The 19,481-nt window shown below is 41.2% G+C and overlaps 1 protein-coding gene across 1 annotated transcript in view; it reads right to left on the reverse strand.

Moving 5' to 3' along the window:
* Positions 1-4,873: 4,873 nt before the first annotated feature.
* The window catches only part of Svopl (SVOP like), a 56,332-nt gene continuing 41,724 nt past the window's right edge, over positions 4,874-19,481 (reverse strand). Inside the window, exon 14 of the mRNA XM_052721323.1 lies at positions 4,874-5,291. Coding sequence (XP_052577283.1) covers positions 5,154-5,291 — 138 coding nt within the window. The 3' untranslated portion in view covers positions 4,874-5,153. The remainder of the gene's footprint in view (positions 5,292-19,481) is intronic.

A 19,481-nucleotide genomic window follows, 5' to 3' on the forward strand; every position in this document is an offset into this window, starting at 1 on the left:
GATTTAAAACAGAATAAATAGACGTAATTTGAATCCTAGAAATGCCTTCCTTGGTAGTTTATAACATTAACAAAATCCTGTCTTTGCATTCTCTAATGTGGCATGAAAGAAGGGTGGTTTTATCATCCCCTACCATTTAGCAGGAAGTGTGGGAACAAATTCTTTGCCTGTGTTCTTATGCCTTAGTCCCAAAACAAGTGAGCCAGAAAATGTAATCTTTTATCAATAGTGACAGTCACCTAATCCAGTCTCTTTTAACAGTACACTAATCATGTGTATATTAAATTCCAAAATAAAGAAAATTCAGCATCATATTACAGAAAGTAATTACCTGTTATAGATTAGTCTAAAGAGTCTTAGATTCTCTGTGCAAAACTATTAGATCCTGACATACTACTTCTACTATAATTTTTATTCTTTAGTACTCGGTCTTTAGGTATCTGTGAAACAAGCCCAATAAGTTCATATAAGGAAATGACTTGGCATTTGTTTCTACTAATGACTAAGTGTGCTAAACAACCGTCTCCACAAGCAACTTGCAATTTGTGTTGTAGAAAAGCTGTGTTATCAAGCTAGTTATCAAGGATTCCATTAAAATTATGTTAATAGCTTGCTGTAGGCTTGATTTGCTGTTGTCTCAAAAGCCTGAGTGCTAGACAGTGTTAGGTAGCACCGTGAAGTTCCGTAAGCCTGAGTATCCCACAGACACTGAGAATTCTGAAATCTTGAGAGTGTGCTGGGCCATTAGCTTTGTCCTTGGCTTGCCACCACTGCCAGCCTTTGATTAACTACGTGTCTTCAAACTCCAGCTTTGTGATTTTCAGTTATGACTTAGAGTAGATGGCTTGTCTTACTCCTGCAAATGTAGCCAACATAGTTTTCCATCGAATAGTTTGGGCCTGGAATAATAACTAGGCTTTAAGGTGATTGTTTGCCTGTTAGCCAGATTAATCACATGAGCTTTTCATATAGCTTGGAGTTAGAAATGTTGTAGGCTCATGTATATAACTTGAAAAGCCTATAATACAGTTGGTCTTTCAAATTCATGTGTTTTTTGTTGTTTGCTTTGCTTTTTGAGATGGAGTCTATGTAGCAAGTAGCCCTGGCTGTCCTGGAATTCTCCATGTAGACTAGGCTGGCTTTGAACACCGATCCGCCTGCCAAGTGGTGGGATTAAAGGTGTGCATCACCATGCTTGGCTTATCCATGGGTTTCAAATCCAGGATTCAACCAGTCAGATAAATATTTAGGTGGGGGGGGGAGTGCGTTTGGTGTTTGCTGGGCGGTGGTGGTGCACACCTTTAATCCCAGCACTTAGGAGGCAGAGGCAGATGGATTTCTGTGAGTTCGAGGCCAGCTGGTCTACAGAGCAAGTTCCAGGACAGCCAGGGCTACACAGAGGAACCCTGTCTCAAGAAAGCAAAAAGAAAAATGTTCATCTAAATATACACAGACTTTCTTGTCATTATTTCATACATGTCATTGCTATAATAATAGATACAATCTGGAGTTGACAGAAGTATAAGGAAGGGAATACACTTGCTGTACCGTTCTATATAGGATGGGCTGTTTGGTCTCTACCAGGAGTCCTGGGACCAATCCTCTAAACTGCTAAGTTTATAAGAAACTGATTTTAAGCCATCCATAGACTGTTTGAGTAGGGGTTGTTTGCTCCCTAAGCAGTGTGGCTGCAGTGTGCTAACATAACAGCATTTCATTGTAGTTGCAGCTGCGATCTTCTCCACTGTTACTGAGGGGGAAATCCTCAGCCAGCCTGGGGATCTGAGACTATAGTGGGCTTCCACAATAAGCCTGAAAAGCAATAAAAGATATTTTCTTAATGAAGCATGCCTTTCCCAGGAGAACTTGGTGTGCACAACGCCCACCAACAGTATGTAAGTAGTTATGTGTTACAGGAAAACTGCACATGCATCATGAGAATCAGTGAGTCCCTCGTAAGATTAAAAAAGAGTAATGATGTATGGAAAAAATTAACTTTATTCCCAGATTCTTGGTAGTTACATACAGAATATAGTAGTAGTTCTTTTCTTTTTTTTTTTTTTTTAAGATACTAAGGCCAAAATTTAAGTTCAGTGATACCAGTCTAGTTTCTTGCCTTAAGTACAGAATCTTTGTCCTTCAACCATAGACCATATGGAGCAATACCAAGTGTTTTGTCTAAGGTTAAGTAGTTGTTGATGCCAAGTAAGAAAAGCTATATTCTCCACCCACCACCTTTTATTCCCATTCAATTTCAGGGTTTATTGGTTTGTTTGGGTAGTGGGGGTTAAGTGGTTTGGTGGTAGGTTGTTGAGTTTTGTGTTTCATTTTAGATAACCAGGCTGGCATCAAACTTGCTTTTATAGCTAAGGATGACCTTGAACTCCTGACCCCTCGACCTCCAATATGCTGGGACTTAAGGCATGCACTACCATCTGGCAAAAATATATCCTATAAGAGGCTTGCATATATTGATTCCTAAGTAAGAGACCCCCACTACATTTTTGTGTGTGCCTTGGTTGTCTTAAAATAATTGCCACATGCAGAAATAAAACTATTAAAAAAAAATACTCAGTAACAGTGAAGATCAAATATTTTTCCTTTGGTAGCCATAGTATTGTGGGTCCTCATTTAATTTGCTATGGGAGAAAAAAGAAAGAAAAAGAAATTAGTTTGTAAGTCTTTGTCCTTAATACAATTTACATGGAATTAAGATCCATCATTTACCCTTGTTTATGAAATGACAATGCTACCTTTATAAAGTTGGTGTTATACAGACATGATCTAAAGAAATTCACACCATAAACATTCTGTTTATTTTCTTGGTTTTTGTTTGTTATTGAGGCAGGATCTCTAGGTGTCATCTTGGCTGGCTTTGAACTCACATCACCTGCCTCTGCGTCCTGAGTGATGGGATTAAAGGCATGCATCACCATGTCTGGCACTACAAACATACTCTTTAATGATTGAATTTTTTAAGTTTATTGACTCAACACTACCTTTAAGCTAGTGAGCAAGTTGGTTTATCCAGACAGATGACTGTTATGCTGTTTTCTTGTTTTTGAAAAGATGTGCATATGATCACAGCAGTGAGGTGGGTATGTATATATGTGTATGCGTTTAATTATCCTGAAGACATACCAGCACTCAGTGGCCAGGGTGTGTTCATATGTATGTATTGCACCATGTTAACATTCTACCGTGTCCCAGTGCTGAGTTCTTCAGTCACGCCCCAGCAGCAGGAAAAGGACTGGCTCTGTAGTGAGTCTGACATCCATAGGGAACATCAAATGATCTGTTAGATTTCTTCAGTCTTATTTGTAAAACTCCTTTTTAAATTGTGAGCCACTTGTGGTAGCTCGTACCTAATAACCCCAGAAAAGTCACCACAAATGTAGGGAATGGAAAATTAGCATAAAACTTGGTGTTTTTTACATTGGTGTAAAAATTTGCCCAACTTGTACGCTAGTAAAAAGGGTGTGGTGATTCTTTGTAATACTGAAAGGAAACACATGAGTTATCTTGTCTGACTTAAGCATTCAGTGATGGGGCAACTGCAGATGACTTCTATTAACATTTTGCTGTAAGGTAGAAAAGCCCCCAGATCCTCCTTTCATGTACCTGACTCCTTTCTCAGTGATAGCCAGATCTCGATTGGTGTCTGTGCTCCACACTGGAAGCTACTGTAGTTGGTTTTGCTCTTTTGGGGGGCCCACCACCCAGCTCCCAAATAAATCACACATGGGGGGGGGGCTTATTCTTAATTATAAGTGCCCTTGGCTTGTTGCTAGCCAGCTTTTCTTAACTTTCAGTTATCTCATCGACCTTTTTTGCCTCAGGGCTTTTACCTTTCTCTTACTTCTGTATATCTTACTTTCACTCTTACTCTGTGGATGGGTGGCTGGCCCCTGGCATCCTCTTTTCCTTGTTCTCTTGCTCTTTCTTTCCTTCCCAGATTTCTCCTATTTATTCTCTTTGTCCACCAGCCCCGCCTATTCTTTCTCCTGCCTCGTTATTGGCCATTCAGTGCTTTATTAGACCATCAGGTGTTTTAGACAGGCACAGTAACACAGCTTCACAGAGTTAAATGCAACGTAAAAGAATGCAACACACCTTTTCATCATTAAACAAATGTTCCACAGCATAAACAATGTAACACATCTGAAAATAATATTCTACAGCCACAGTTCCAAGTTCTCAGGGACTTGAGCAGAGAGGTATGTTAAGGAGCCTGTGCCCTGACTTCATCCACAGCCTCCAGAGAAATAAGGAGCCTAAATACAGAGCTCAGGGCCATTTCATTTCATAGGCCAAAATACTGCCTGCCTTCATAATCTTTAATGTTAAGTAGACCAATCATGGAAGATGAGAAAGAAAAATTTAAAGGGAAAAAAGCCAGTCCTTTGCAGCAGAACTCATTAGTTCGAGGTGGTGAAGCCATTAGAGGCCATCAGGCCCTATGAATGGGTCCCTTCCCTAGTGAGTGCCATGGTGGTCTGGTAAGGTGTTTGCTCAGGTAGGCTTCATTTTAGATAGATTGGCTTAATGCTGCTCTGGAGCTTTTCAGGTGCAGTGGAACTGGAGGTCAGTTTACTTGTGGCAGATGGAGATCACAGGCTGTAGGTATCCAAAGCTGCACCCTCCACAGCTGGACCAGGGAAGCTGCACTGAAGCTTTAACCACTCAATGTGGGTGTTGGGGAAAGAAGCTAGTCTGTTGCATCCAAGCCATGTGATCCTAAAGGCTCTGCAGTGATGTTTGAACCCAGCCCCATTTGTTAAACAGTAGCTTTTACATGAAAATATATGAAGTGAATTCTTAGTTAACTTCACCTTTATTGCTGCTCAAAACTACATGTGAGAGACTAGAAACCCAGAATTTCAATCAGGACCCTCTAATGAGATTTCATTGCCTGCTTAAGTAAAGGCTACCTATATCCCAAACTTCTCTTGGGTCAAAAAGTGGTGGCCGAGGAGCTAAAAGGTGGCTCAGCAGATACGTTACTATTCTGAGTTCACTTCTCAGCTAGCACCCATGTTGGACATCTTCCAAACTCCTGTAACTCCAGGGGATCTGCACCCATTCACATACATATCCACACATATGCATACACATAATTAAAAATAGTTTTTAAGTGGTTAATTGTAAGAAAATCAAGAGCTTCCTGAGTCACTTACCTGCAAGGCACGTCCTTTGGTCTCAATGGGGAGAGTAAATGCAGAAATGGCGCACACAACACAGACAGATGAGAAAAGACATAGGGCTCCCAGGAAGGAGGCACTCATTAGGACCTGTAGGTCAAAACAGAATCACTTAATTCACCATGCCCCAGTCACTTCACTATTACTTTATGTCAAGGGATTTGCATTACCCAATACATATATAAATGGTCATTTGTAGCCTGTTCTGTACATTGTGCTTTTGGAACATTGGTTTGATTAGACCAAGCTGGTAGAGGCATCTTGAGTGGCTGGCATTAATGCACACTGGACAACTTCGATCTCATTGCACCTACCTACATCTGGCCAAACAGGAGAGCTTCCTGTTCTCCTGGCCGCTCTTATACTAATTCAGCCTACTTAACTCCTCAACTCCACTTCTGTCGGGACAAAACAACAGAACCTTTCTTTTCACAAGAGAGTTAATCTCCAGAGTCTGAAAAGATTGCTAATTCATCTTATCTCTATTCTGTTTTGTGTGACTATCAGAACTTTCTTTTGTTGTTTGAGACAGGGTTTCTCTGTAGCCATGGCTGTCCTGGAACTCACTCTGTAGACCAGACTGGCCTCAAACGCAGAGATCTGCTTGCCTCTGCCTCTCAAATGCCAGGATTAAAAGCGCACACCACCACATCCAGCTGACTGTCAAAACTTTGGTATCTTTTTCCATATAAGAAAGGCTTCCTGTCAGTCTACATACGTCTTTTGGCTGGATCTTTTCACTTTGCTGCTGAATAACTAAAGACTCCATGCACCTGTTTCTCCAGGCTAGTGCCCAAAGTTGGCAGATAGGCAAGGACTTGATAGTTATCAGCTAATTTTAACAGGATAGTTGCCTATACAGTGAAAAAGGAACAAGGCGGCCTGTTAGAATCAGACTCTATACAATTTAGGAAATCTGGAAATACCTAGTCTAGTCCAACCCAGTCATTTTACAGATAAGCTTTCCCTGACTCATCACAAGAACTATAGCCTCAAAGTCTCAGGCCTCTGAGAATCAGAGCCTAGTGATAAGACCGCCACCATGTATGTTCCTTTAAGACACCAAACTCAGAAACCCAACTCGAGTATATAAAGTCTACTGCCTTCCAAACTGGCAAGTAACTCCACATATGTCAACAGAACCCAACAGATTAACATCTCTAATTACTCGGAATTGACCTAGCAAATGATAGCTAATACTCTGATTTGGGAAGGTTCTGGGTTTGGGGTGGTGCTTCCTAGGGCTTGGGAGTGGTGGGGTCTCACGTAGCTCAGGCTGGCCTTGAACTCATTTCTTCTCTGCCTCCAAATGCTAGTTACCTAGCTCTCAGTTCTTTGATTTTCATCACCAAAGTAAAACTTTCTGAAGCAGGAGGCTGGGGAAACAGAAAAGGAACAGAAACCAAGAGACTAGGTAGCCTGCACAGTGCGTGATGAGATCGATAATAGTACATGTCTAGAATTTACCACTTTGGTTACTGCATATCAGAATTCTCACCGCTGCCAGAATGGATTCTAATTATCCCTACCTTTATTTTTATTTTTATTTTATTTTTTGCACCTATTTCAGAGTACTGAGTTGGATAAGACCCTAAGGAGTTGAGTTTAAATTACATAACTATTCTAGCAACTGTCTAGTCTTTGCTTCCCTAGAGAGGTGCAGGGCTCTTTTTCGTAGCAATCCAGTGTATAGCTGTCACTGCACATTCTTACACAACCTTAGCTAGCCTAAGTAATTTTCTGTTATTTGTAAGCAAGAAGTCTATGGAGGATTATAAGAAGCCATCTGGGGACCTGGGGATGTAGCTCGGTGTTAGAGACCATGCTTAGCATGTATGAGCCCTGAGTACAGTCAACATCATTTTAAAAAAAGTTAAGAGCCAGGAGGTGGTGGCGCACACCTTTAATCCCAGCACTCGGGAGGCAGAGCCAGGTGGATCTCTGTGAGTTTGAGGCCAACCTGGTCTAGAGCGTGAGATCCAGGACAGGCACCAAAACTACACAGAGAAACCCTGTCTCAAAAAACAAAAATGAATGAATGAATGAATTAAATAAACAAATAGATGGAAAAAAGTTAAAATGCATAGTTCGAGCTCAATCCACACTGACTAAGCCGAAAGGAAAGAAATCTCCACTTCTAAAATAGTTACAAAAACTAAGGACATAGCTTGTCTAGCTTGTGGGAGGCCCTAGGTATAATCAGCACAAAAAACCCTAAAAACTAAAAGGCAGGGCTGGGGTTGTAGCTCAGTGGGAGAGCATTTACCTAGTATGAACATGGACCAGGGTTCAACTCATCAGGGAGGAGAAACACTAAGAAGCAGAACCTAGACCAAAGACAAGAAGGAGCTTTATGTGAAAAGGGTCTGTCTGTCAAGACAAGTCATAGGTTAATAGACAAGATGGAGGAGCTCAAACACCCAGCTGAGCGGAGGAATAGCACATGACTGGAGACTTTCATGTATCCATTTCTCATTCTAAGATTTATTTTCCACTTACATGCATGCATGTGCATGAGATGCCCATTAAGGTCAGAGGGGGTATCAGATCCCTTGGAGCTGGAGTAAGAGGCAGTTCTGAGAGACCTGATGTGGATGGTAAGAACTGAACTCTGGTCCTCTGGAAGACCAACAGGAGCCCCTAACTGCTGAGTCCACTATCCCTTTCTTAATAGAAGGACTAGAGGAATCGCAACTTGAAGACACTATTAAATCAACAGAAAGCCTATCCTCTTTCAAGCGTTCATCAAATGCTAACTGGGATTAACCTCATATCCTTGGCCATAATAAAGTAAATTTCAATAGGTTTAAAACAGCTGAAATCACTGTTTTCTAACTAAAATGACATCAAGTTATAAATAAAGACAGTAGCAAAAATCTCCATTTCTAAGCTATCAAAAAAAATCTCAAAATAATCTAAACTGAATATAATGGATATACAGCATTTAATTTGTGAGAAACAGCTAACAGTGTAAAAAAATATTTAAGAATAAATAAAACATGAAGGGGCTGGGGGTAGAGCTCAGTAGACTGCAGCCCACTCTGTACCAAGCATTGGCTAACTAGTTCGTGGTGGTCTGCACTTGTAATCTTAGTGCTAGGCAGGTCATCCATCCTTAGATACATAACATGGAGGAGAACATGGCCTACATAAATCCTAGGCTCAAAATTAAACAAGCATGAAAAAAATAGAAAAATGCATACTCAGACATTAATTAAACAAACAGCACATGAATGAGTTTTAGTTCTTAAAGTCTTACATAATTCTCACCAAGGTAATTTGTAATTCTAATGGAAATAAAAATTCCCAGTAGGAACATGCAATCAAATTGGAAAAGAAAATGCTTTTTAAAATGAATTTGAAAGAATTAACATGTAAGAAACAGGAAACCTGAAAATTGTCAGGGAGCCCAAGGGAAGTTATTAGCCTCAGGTATTAAACATGAGGTTAGAGAGCAGACCGATACAGTGGTGAATCACAGAGTGTCATCAGTGAGCTCCTGCGGAGGGTTGTTATGACGGGGACTAATAAGTCGGTTGGAGTATGCTAGTGGTTAACAGCCATCAGTCTTTGTGTCTGCTAGGCAGCCTCTCTACTCTTGAGCTACATCCCCAATCTTTTCGTGGCTTCTGAAAGCTAGATTCTTACCTCAGGCCTTAAACGTAAAGTAGAAATCAAAGTGTAAGAAGCAAATGAATGTAGCTGGGCATTGTACATACTTTTAATCCAGCACTTGGGAGGCAGAGATAGGGGACTCTCCGTGAGTTTGAGGCCAGTCTAGTCTACATAAGAGAGTTCCAGGACAACCAGGACTACATAGAAAGACCTTGTCATTAAAAAATAAATAAATAAATAAATGTATCATGGAAAGATATTTAAACATGACAAAACCATCATTTAACCATAGGTTAAAATAATTGTTTCATTGACTTTGACTACATAAGCATTTAAAAGTTCATATGCCCAAAAGTTTTGATGGTAAAATTAAAAGGCAAACTGTAAAATTACCTGTATTGTAGGGGCTGGAGAGATGGTTAAAACAATAATTTACCACTTTGTTTTGTTTGGTTTGGTTTTTCAAGACAGGGTTTCTCTGTATAGTTTTGGTGCCTGTCCTAGATCTCACTCTGTAGACCAGGCTGGCCTCGAACTCAGAGAGAGATCTGCCTGGTCTGCCTCCTGAGTGCTGGGATTAAAGATGTGCGCCACCACCGCCCAGCCTAGTTTACCACACTTGCAGAGAACCTAGCCAGCCAGTGGTGGTTCATGCTTTTATTCCCAACACTTGGGAGGCAGAAGCAGTTCAAGCCAGCCTGGTCTACAAAGTTTCAGGACAGCCAGGGCTCTTATACAGAGAAACCCTGTCTTTTTTTTTTTTTGGGGGGGGGGGGGAGGGCGGGTAATAGCAGAGAACCTGAGTTCAATTCCCAGCACCCATGTCAGGCAGTTCACAGTTGCCCATAGCTCCAGCTCCAGAGAGATACAACATGCACCCATGTGCACATACCCCAATACAGATATATGTGCATACATATAATTTAAAATAATATAAAATAAAAAGTACATCTTTTGTTTTGCAATGATAAAACAGAGTTCTACCATGACAAGGTCAATGTCCTTCCAGAAAGAGGAGAGAGACATCAGATGTCCCATGATGGGAGACACCTACAAACCAGGAAGAGAGCTCTGACTAGAACCTAAAATAATGTCTGTTTATTCCCACACAGCCCATGGTGTCTCATTTACACCAGTTGAATAGTGAAGTAACTGATAAAAACTGTAGGGAAGGATTGGGGGGGGGGGGTGTCTGAAGTTTAATTAGAAATGCTGGAATTAAGATTCTTTTGAGACAGTCTAATGGAAATGCTGAGAAGGTAATTAGAGGAATCTGGAGCTCTGAAGATGCAGAGATGAAATTTTAGGAGTCGTGAATTTAAGCATGGCAGCACAGCTGTAATCCTAGCATTTAGGATTAGAAGCAGGAGAGTTGGGATTTCAAGGTCATCCTCTGCGACACAGGGCGCTTGAGGCCAATCTGGACTACATGCAACCCTGCCTATCTCAAGGTGGGTGGGGCGGAGTGGAGAGTAGAAAAGCCTGATACCACCAAACCTAAATTCAAGCCCTATGATGGATCCACATGATGGATAGACTGACATCCTTATACATCACAGCATATCTATGCACATATACACACACAAATTTAAAGCTGGAGAGAGATCTCAGAGGTTAGGACTGGCTGCTCTTCCAGAAGACCTGGGTTCAGTTCCTAGCACACACACGGTGACTTACACTGTCCAGATCTTAGCACACACACAGTGACTCACAACTATCCATGTCTTAGCACACACACGGTGACTCACACTGTCCATGTCTTAGCACACACACGGTGACTCACAACTGTCTATATCTTAGCACACACACGGTGACTCACACTATCCATATCTTAGTACACACACAGTGACTCACACTGTCCATGTCTTAGCACACACACACACAGTGACTCACACTATCCATATCTTAGTACACACACAGTGACTCACAACTATCCATGTCTTAGCACACACACGGTGACTCACACTGTCCATGTCTTAGCACACACACGGTGACTCACAACTGTCTATATCTTAGCACACACACGGTGACTCACACTATCCATATCTTAGTACACACACAGTGACTCACACTGTCCATGTCTTAGCACACACACGGTGACTCACAACTGTCTATATCTTAGCACACACACGGTGACTCACACTATCCATATCTTAGTACACACACGGTGACTCACACTATCCATATCTTAGCACACACACGGTGACTCACACTGTCCATATCTTAGCACACACACGGTGACTTACACTATCCATATCTTAGCACACACACGGTGACTCACAACTGTCCATATCTTAGCACACACACGGTGACTCACAACTGTCCATATCTTAGCACACACACGGTGACTCACACTGTCCATATCTTGGCACACACACGGTGACTCACAACCATAACTCCAGTTCCAGGGGAGCCAATGCCTCTCTGGACTCAGACACTGCAGTCACGGTGCACAAACATAGACACAGACAGGCAAAACACCCATACACATAAGGGGTTTTTTTAATTAAAAAATAAAAATTTTAAGCAAAACTGGCACCTCTCCTTAAAAAAAAAAAAGGCCATGGGCATAGAGTTGGTAATTTAAACCGCAAAGGTGATGGTATGTAAGCACAGAATGAGGAGGAAAGATCAGTGTCTAATACTAAGCAGTAAGAAATTTCCGGGGTTGGGGATTTAGTTCAGTGGTAGAGCACTTGCCTGCAAGCACAAGGCCCTGGGTTCGGTCCTCAGCTCCAGAAAATAAAATAATTTTAAAAAAAATTCCAACAAGTAAAGGAAGAAAAATAAAGATAAGTCTTAAAGCAACTGAGATGAACTCACCAGGGCCTTAGGAGGAAGAACAAGAAGGTAGAATGATAGAAGCTACCAGAAGGGAGCAAACTCCTTAATATGGCTGGCAGCTCAAGTAACCTTTGAATTTCGAGCTCTGAGCAGGGGTAGAGGAGGGGTGGCTGGTGAGTCAGAGGAGGGAGGGGCAAGGAAGGAACTCCTCCCTCAAGTCGCTGGAGAGTCCAGAGGACTGTGTACAGTCTGTTCTGGAATCGGAAACACATTCAAATGCTGACCGGAAGTGTTGGGCATGGATGGGATGCAGCAGTCACAGAAGGGATGCAATAACAAACCCGAGAACTCGGAGGCTTGAGCAGCCACTTCAGAACAAGGTCAGTCAGCTGGCTTCTTGAAAACAGTAAGCTGAAGACAAGAGCCAGGGCTTGGGGAGACGGCTTGGGGTAAAGCACTTCAGCTCCCCAGTACCCATGTTAATGCCCAGCAAGCCAGGCCGCTGGCAGATTCAACAAGAGACCCCCTGCTTGAGAGAATAAGGGTAATAAAGGCACTTGGTGTCAACCTCTGGCCTACACGTTCACCACATGTATGTGCTTCTGCTTACACATATGCATACACATGAGCAGGTATTCAAACAAGTTAAAATGGAAGTTAAGTAAGTCTCAAGAGAAAAGCATAAGATGTCTGTGTGAACTTCAGGAGCTATTGAAGAAAACAGTCCTAGTAAAGGAGCACAAATGGACAAGGAACGAATGGACACACAAACTTAATTCTTAGGAAGGTAGAGACATTTTTTAAAAGGTAACTCTAACCAATAGCTTTAACAAACCATCAAAATCTTTGTGGTGAGCTATATATGTGTATTCGTGTGCATGTATCAATGGTAGAGTGTTTGCCTGGCATATATGAGATCCTGGGTTCAATCCGCAGTACCAAGTCAAAAAGATTAAAAAAATAAATCTTAGGATTTGGGCAAACACAGGAGGCAGAATGTAAACAAATAATTCTTGTGTCTAACTAAGAAGAGGTGTTTTAAACAGCACTTTCATCAGAGTAACGAAAATGTAATTGGCAACAAAACAGGCTAGCTCAGGACTGAAATAGGGAGTTAGCAATGCACCAAGCAGCTGGAGACATGAGCAGACAGGCATCTCTGATTCCTCAGCAAAAGACAGATTGTTTGGTAGTGTTGGGACAACCAGCCCGCCATTTGAAAAAATCACAGAGCTCTTTGCTGCTTGAGACCTCAATGAAGAAATTCCAGTAGACTTGAAGAGGGCAGGCATATCAGGGATTTCTAGTCGGAATCTGGGCTGCGTTTTTATAAAAGTAGTTTAGGTTGGCAAGATAGCATGGTGGTTAAGAGCACTATGAGAACCTGAGTTTGGATCCCCCAGAACCCACGTAAAAAGCTGGGAATGGTCAGCATACCTGTATCCTCATTGCTGGAAGAGCTGGAGATTGGAGCATCACTGGGCTTCTTGGTTGCTAGCCTAGCCAACAGCTGGTGGTAAATCCAAGTTACCAGTGGGACTACATCAAAGGAATAAGACAAAGAATAGAGGACACCTGACATCTTTCTCTGGCTTCTGTTTGCACATACGGTGCACACATACAAAAGTTCGTTAAACTGGACATGATTTGGACATTTGTACATTACAACTAACAGGAGGTTTATATATCCACCTACACCGAAATAAGGCCATGGAGAGCCTAGCGCGGCAGAGAAGCATGGGTCTCACCACGTCAGTCACAGAGTCTAGCAAATGAAGCCCTTCCTGTGCTGGGCAGACACACTCGGCCATATTCTGTCACTGGCAATTTTCTGTTTCTGGAACACACCAATCTCTGTCCCACCTCATGATCCTGTAGCAATTGTCACCCTACTTAAAAGGCTCCTTCTCTTTACACAGATGTCAACTTACACTTTAGATCTCAGTTTCAATGTCACTTGCCAGAGAGAATTTGTTTACAAAGCTTGTCACCTCTTTACTCATACTGTTTCCAAAGCACTCATAAATTATATTACTTGCATATTTACAAATTACCCCAATTTTGATGTAAATTTCTTGAGGGAGGAACCTTACAGTGGTGTGCTGCCAAATATTTAACAGCAGGTTCTCAAGAAACCAAAAGTCCTAAACCATTTGGGGTTGTAAACACTCCCCATGGCTAACTTTAAATGACAGCGTATTAAGCAGCTGTAGAATTTCCTGAAAATATAAGAGCCAGCTTTCCCTAGTCAGCACAAGTTGGCTCTAGCATACTACTAGAACCTTGTCCAGTTTATTTGCTGTTACAAAAATTGAAACAGGACTGCCAGCAGTTCATTGTCTCCCCCAAGAGCTTATTCACTGGGAGCTTGGTCCTTGTTCAGGTGACGTTGAGAAGTGGGGTCTGGTGGAAGGACCTGAGGTCAGTTGGAGATGTGAGCTCAGGAGGGACTGGGGGACTCCAGCTTCTTGACCTTCTGCACTTCCCATTTGCTAATGTAATCCCCCCCCCCCCCCCCCCCCCCCCCCCCCCGCTCTGCTGCTCCCCACTCTGCACATGCTGACCATGAAGCTCTCATTAGAGGCTGACACTTTTGATCTTGGACTTTCAACTTCCAAAGCTGAGCTAAACAAACCTTTCTTTATAAGTCCCCATTAAGTGTTAGCAGAGGGAGTAGAGAGATAGTAACATAGCAATCTAACGTGTTTCCTGTTCTTTCTGAGTACCATAGGTCAGTTCCCAGCACCCATGGCGATTGGCTTATAACTCCCTGTAACTCCAGCTCCAAGGGATCCAGTGCTCTCTTAAGACAACTGCACTCATATGCACATGTCCACACATATAATTGAACTTGTCCACCAGCTTATCCTGGAGCATGCTCCCATACCATCCTGTGCCATCCCCACACCTCACCTAGGCCTAACTCTAGGTGAGTTCTCCAAGCTAGCCCATACTATCCCCTACACGCTCAGGCCTACCTGTGGGTATACAGCTTATGCACCAACTTTCCCTAGTGAATCTGCCCAGAATCAAGCCTGTCCACATTCCCAAGCCTAACTCTGGTCATACAGGTCCTGCCTTAGCCCAGCCTGAGGCAGGCTGGAATCACATATCAATCAGATATATAACCAAGGAAGGAAGACCACATGCCCAAGTCACATCCCCAAAGCATGAACAATATGAATGGCCAAGACAGTATTCCCCAAACCCAAACTCTCCAATGAGAATTACCTAGATGAATCCCAGGATGCAAAATGTAAAAACAATTGTCACCATCAAAAACTTGAGAAGTTTAAAGAAGAAATGAACGAATAACTCAGTGAATTTAAAAGAGGCATCAATAAATGCCTGAGTAATGCTCAAGAAAAGATGCCTGGCAAAATGAAATGAAACTCATAATTCAAGATTTGAAAAATGAATTCAGTAAAGAGAACTATTGAAAACTCAAGCTGGAATAAAGATAGAACTGAAAAACTCAGGAAGCAAACTACAAAACTTAAGGGAAGCCTAAAAACAATGGACCAAGTAGAAGATAGAATACCAGAATGTGAAGATAAATTGGAGGAATTGAACTACACAAGCAAAGAATATGGGGGGAATGTTTAAAACACATGAAAGAAATGTGCAGGAATTATGGGATACCATAATTAATTAATTAATCCAAATCAATTAATTAATCCAAAATCCAAATCTTTGGGTTGTAGGCATAGATGAAGAAGAGTTGCAGGTCAATGGTGTAGACGGGATCTCCAACAAGATCATAGAAGAAATTCCCAACTCAAGGAATGGCACATGCATAAGAGATATAAAAAGCACACTGAACATCAAACCAGACCAGAAAAACCATGGTGTATTATAATTAAAACAGTAGATATACAGAACAAAGAAGGTATTGAAAGCCATAAGAGAAAAATCCCAAATGACATATAAAGACCACCCCATAAGAACAGTAGCTGATTCCTCAGTGGAAAAATTAAAAGCCAGAGGAGCCTGGAGTTATGTACTTAAATTTCCAAAAGACCCTGCATGCCAACCTAGATTACTATACCTATCAAAACCATCTACTATAGCTGAAGAAAGAAAAACTTTCCATGATACAAACAAGCTAAAAGAATTATGTCTACCTAGCCAGCCCTACACAGAATATGGACACAATACTTCAGACTGAAAAGAGGAATAAGCATAATCAAGAGACTATTAAAAGAAAACAAATGAGGCTATAATTATTGAGATAAAATAGGACCAAGAACACAAACAGGAAAAAATATAATAAAATGACAGCAATCGACACACGCTTTTCAATAATCTTTAAGTATCAAAAAACACAAAGTATTTGAATGGATTAAGAAATCCATCTTCAGGCTAGAGAGATGGCTCAGTGGTTAAGAGCACTGGCTGCTCTTCCAGAGGTCCTGAGTTCAATTCCCAGCAACCACAAGGTGGCTCATAACCACCCATAATGAAATCTGGTGCCCTCTTCTGGCCTGCAAGGACACATGTAGGCAGAACACTGTATACATAATAAATAAATAAATTAAAAAAAAAAAAGAAATAGAAAGAAATGTTTTGTTTTGTTTTGTTTTAAAAGAAATCCATCTTCAGCAGGGCAGTGGTGACATATGCCTTTGATCCCAGCATTTGGGAGGCAGAGGCAGGCAGATCTCTGTGAGTTTGAGGCTAGCCTGGTCTACAAAACAGTTCCAGGGCAGTTACACAGAGAAACCCTATCTGGAAAAAACAAAATTAAAAATTAAAAAATTTCCATCTTCCTGTTATCTATAAGAAACTCATCATCTTACCTTCACTGACAGTCACAACCTTAAAGTGAAGGGATGAAAGAAAGTATCCCAAGCAGATGGGACCAGGAGACAAGCAGATGCCAGCAGATAGTCTACTATTCAACAGAATGGACTCCAATTAAAATTAATCATAAGATAAAGAAGGATGCATCCTTCTAATCAAGGGAACAATTAGCCAAGAATATATTACAATCTTAAGCATATTGGGCTTAAAGACACAGATAAATTTCAACTTAGTAATAGTGGGTGATTTCTATAAATCATTTTTTCAATACAAAAGATGAATATACATCAAAATTAAAATAAATACATCAAATGAACCTAACATATGTACAGAATATTCTACCTAAATACAAAAGAATATACATTCTATTCAGCAGCCCATGAAAGCGACTCTAAAATAGAACACATCCTGGGAACACACACACAAAAAAAAAATCTTAATTTCAGAAGAATTGAAATAATTCTATGCATCCTGTCTGACCACAATGCAATAAAGCTTAAAATCAGCAGAAAACAAATCCCCAGTAATTACATAAACTCATGAAGATTAAATCATACATTACTGAACGGTGGATGGGCCAGAAAGGAAATTAAGACTGAAATTTAAAATTTCCAGGAGTTAAATAAAAATACAAACACAATACAACAAGCCCTCTGGTATATATTAAAAGCAGCCCCACGGGAAACACCTAGCTCTAAGCACCTACATTAAAAAAGCAAGGGCACAAATAACTAAATGATGCAACCCAAGCATTTGGAAGAGCAACAGATCCAGTAGACAGCAATGAATAATAAAAACCAGAGCAGAACTAGAAATGAACAAAACAGTAGGAAGAATCAGCAAACCTAAGAGCTGGTTCCTTGAAAACATAACATGATAGACCCTTGACCAACTAACCAAAAGACAGACATGACCCAAATTAGCATTATCAGTAATGAACAGGGAAACGTTACAACAGGCACACACAGAATCAGAATGTTACAAGGGAATACTTTAAAACCTCTGGTCCGTTAAGTTATAAAATCTAAAAGAAATGATAAATTTGTAAGTTCATCTAAACTCCCAAAGTTAAACAAGAGACCAACAAAAATAAACCCATAACAAATGAGATTGGAACAGTAATAAAAAGCCTTCCGTTTAAAAAAAAAATCCAGGGCCACATAATTTACTGCAGAATTCTACTAGACTTTCAAAGATCTACAGCCTGTTTTTCTTAAACTATTCAAGAGAGAGGGGAAGCGGGGAGAGAGGGAAGGCTCACTCCTAAACTCTGTAAATCCAGTATTACTCTATTACCAAAAGCAGGTAAAGACACACACAAAAAGGAAAACTACAGGCCAATAATCCTCAGTGAACACCCATATAAAAATCTCAGTCAGACACTTGCAAACCAAACACAGGCATATATCAAAAAGATCAAGCACCATGATAAGGTGGCTTTGCTGCAGAGATGCAGGATGGCTCAATGTAAGTCAGTAAGTGTAATAAATCATATAATTGGACTTAAAGACAAAAGTCATAGGATCATCCCAATAGGTGCAGAAAAGGTATTTGACCAACTCCAACATGTGTTCATGATAAAAGTCCTAGAGAAAGGGGGACTGGAGGGAACACAGATCAACATGATAGGTCTGTATACGACAACCCACAGCCAACATCATCCTTTTAAATGGAGAAAAACTCAAAGCAATTCCACTCAAATCAGGAACAAGACGAGGCTGTCCGCTATCCTTTGCCTTTTTGATACGTGCTTGAAGCACTAGCTGGAGCAGTAAGGAGAGGGAAATTAAAGAGACATAAGCAGGAAAAGTCCAATTGTACCTTTTTGCAGATGATTTGATATTACACATAACAGATCCCAGTAATTCCACCAGAAAACTATTAATGATCAATAATTCTAGCATAGTTGCAGGACACAAAATCAATAGCCTCTCTATATATCAACAACAAGCAGTCTGAGAAAGAGATCATGGACACACTCTCATGTTGCAGCATATTTGATCATTCATATCTGTAGCCTATTTCTAAATTGGGTTATTTCTTTCAAAAATTACTTATTATATTGTCTTTTTATTTGAGCTGAAGACCAAACCCAGGGCCTTGCACTTGCTAGACAAGTGCTCTACCACTGAGCTAAATCCCCAACCAGGGCTACATAGAGAGACCCTGTCTCAAGGTATTATAGTAACTCAGACCCAGAAAAACAAACACTGAGTTTTTAGATCCGAGTATCTAACCAGGAGTCACCACAGAAACCAGGAAAGGGACCGTGGGGGATGAGAGAGAGGGAGCTCTTGAAAGGGGGACACAGGCACTAATAATAGGACACAGGCGCTATGAAGGGGAAATGGCGGTGTAGGGATTTAGCTGGGCAGGGGCGAGGAGGCCAGTGTAGACAGGAAGGGAGGGAAGAGGGATAAATCACACTAAATGTTATTATTAGCATTTAGTTAACACACTAAATGTGTTATTACACACACACACACACACATATAGATAGATATAGAGAGGGGGTGCTATGACACTTGGGGTGATACCTCACCTCAAGAGCCATAGACTGTCTAACAAAAGCTCTGATACCAAGTATGGCAAACCTTTTGAGTTGTTGGCCAGAGAAATCAAAGAGACTTCTAAAACAGTATATAGGTTATTGCTGTTGCCCTTGGTTACCTCCCCAAACTTGAAGGTAACACCTATTGCCGAAGACACCACACACTTTGGACCCGGGACTTGGAGGAACTGAGGCAGAACCGACCTGGAAGCCTCCTCCTAGAGGACTAGCCCTCAGTATCTAATGATGCTATGCAAGCTGCCAAGCGAGAAAAGCAATCAGTAGTCCTACCTAGTTATAAAACATAAGAACCACAGCAATCACCAGCGTGGCAAGCTATCCCCAGTGACGCAATGGTGGCATCTCTGTCTTAGGGATACCCACCGACTGTCTAATAGGGCCTAAGACTTGCTCAATACGAGAGAACTTAAGCTATAAACTATAATAGTTTACGGTTTATACTATAAACCTAGTCGACTACCTGCAGCTGGTGAATCTCCCTAAAGAACCTACTATCATTTTCCTAA

This window comes from Peromyscus californicus, unplaced genomic scaffold (assembly GCF_007827085.1).
Source record: "Peromyscus californicus insignis strain IS unplaced genomic scaffold, ASM782708v3 Scaffold_6__1_contigs__length_162567912, whole genome shotgun sequence".
Taxonomy (NCBI): Eukaryota; Metazoa; Chordata; class Mammalia; order Rodentia; family Cricetidae; genus Peromyscus; species Peromyscus californicus.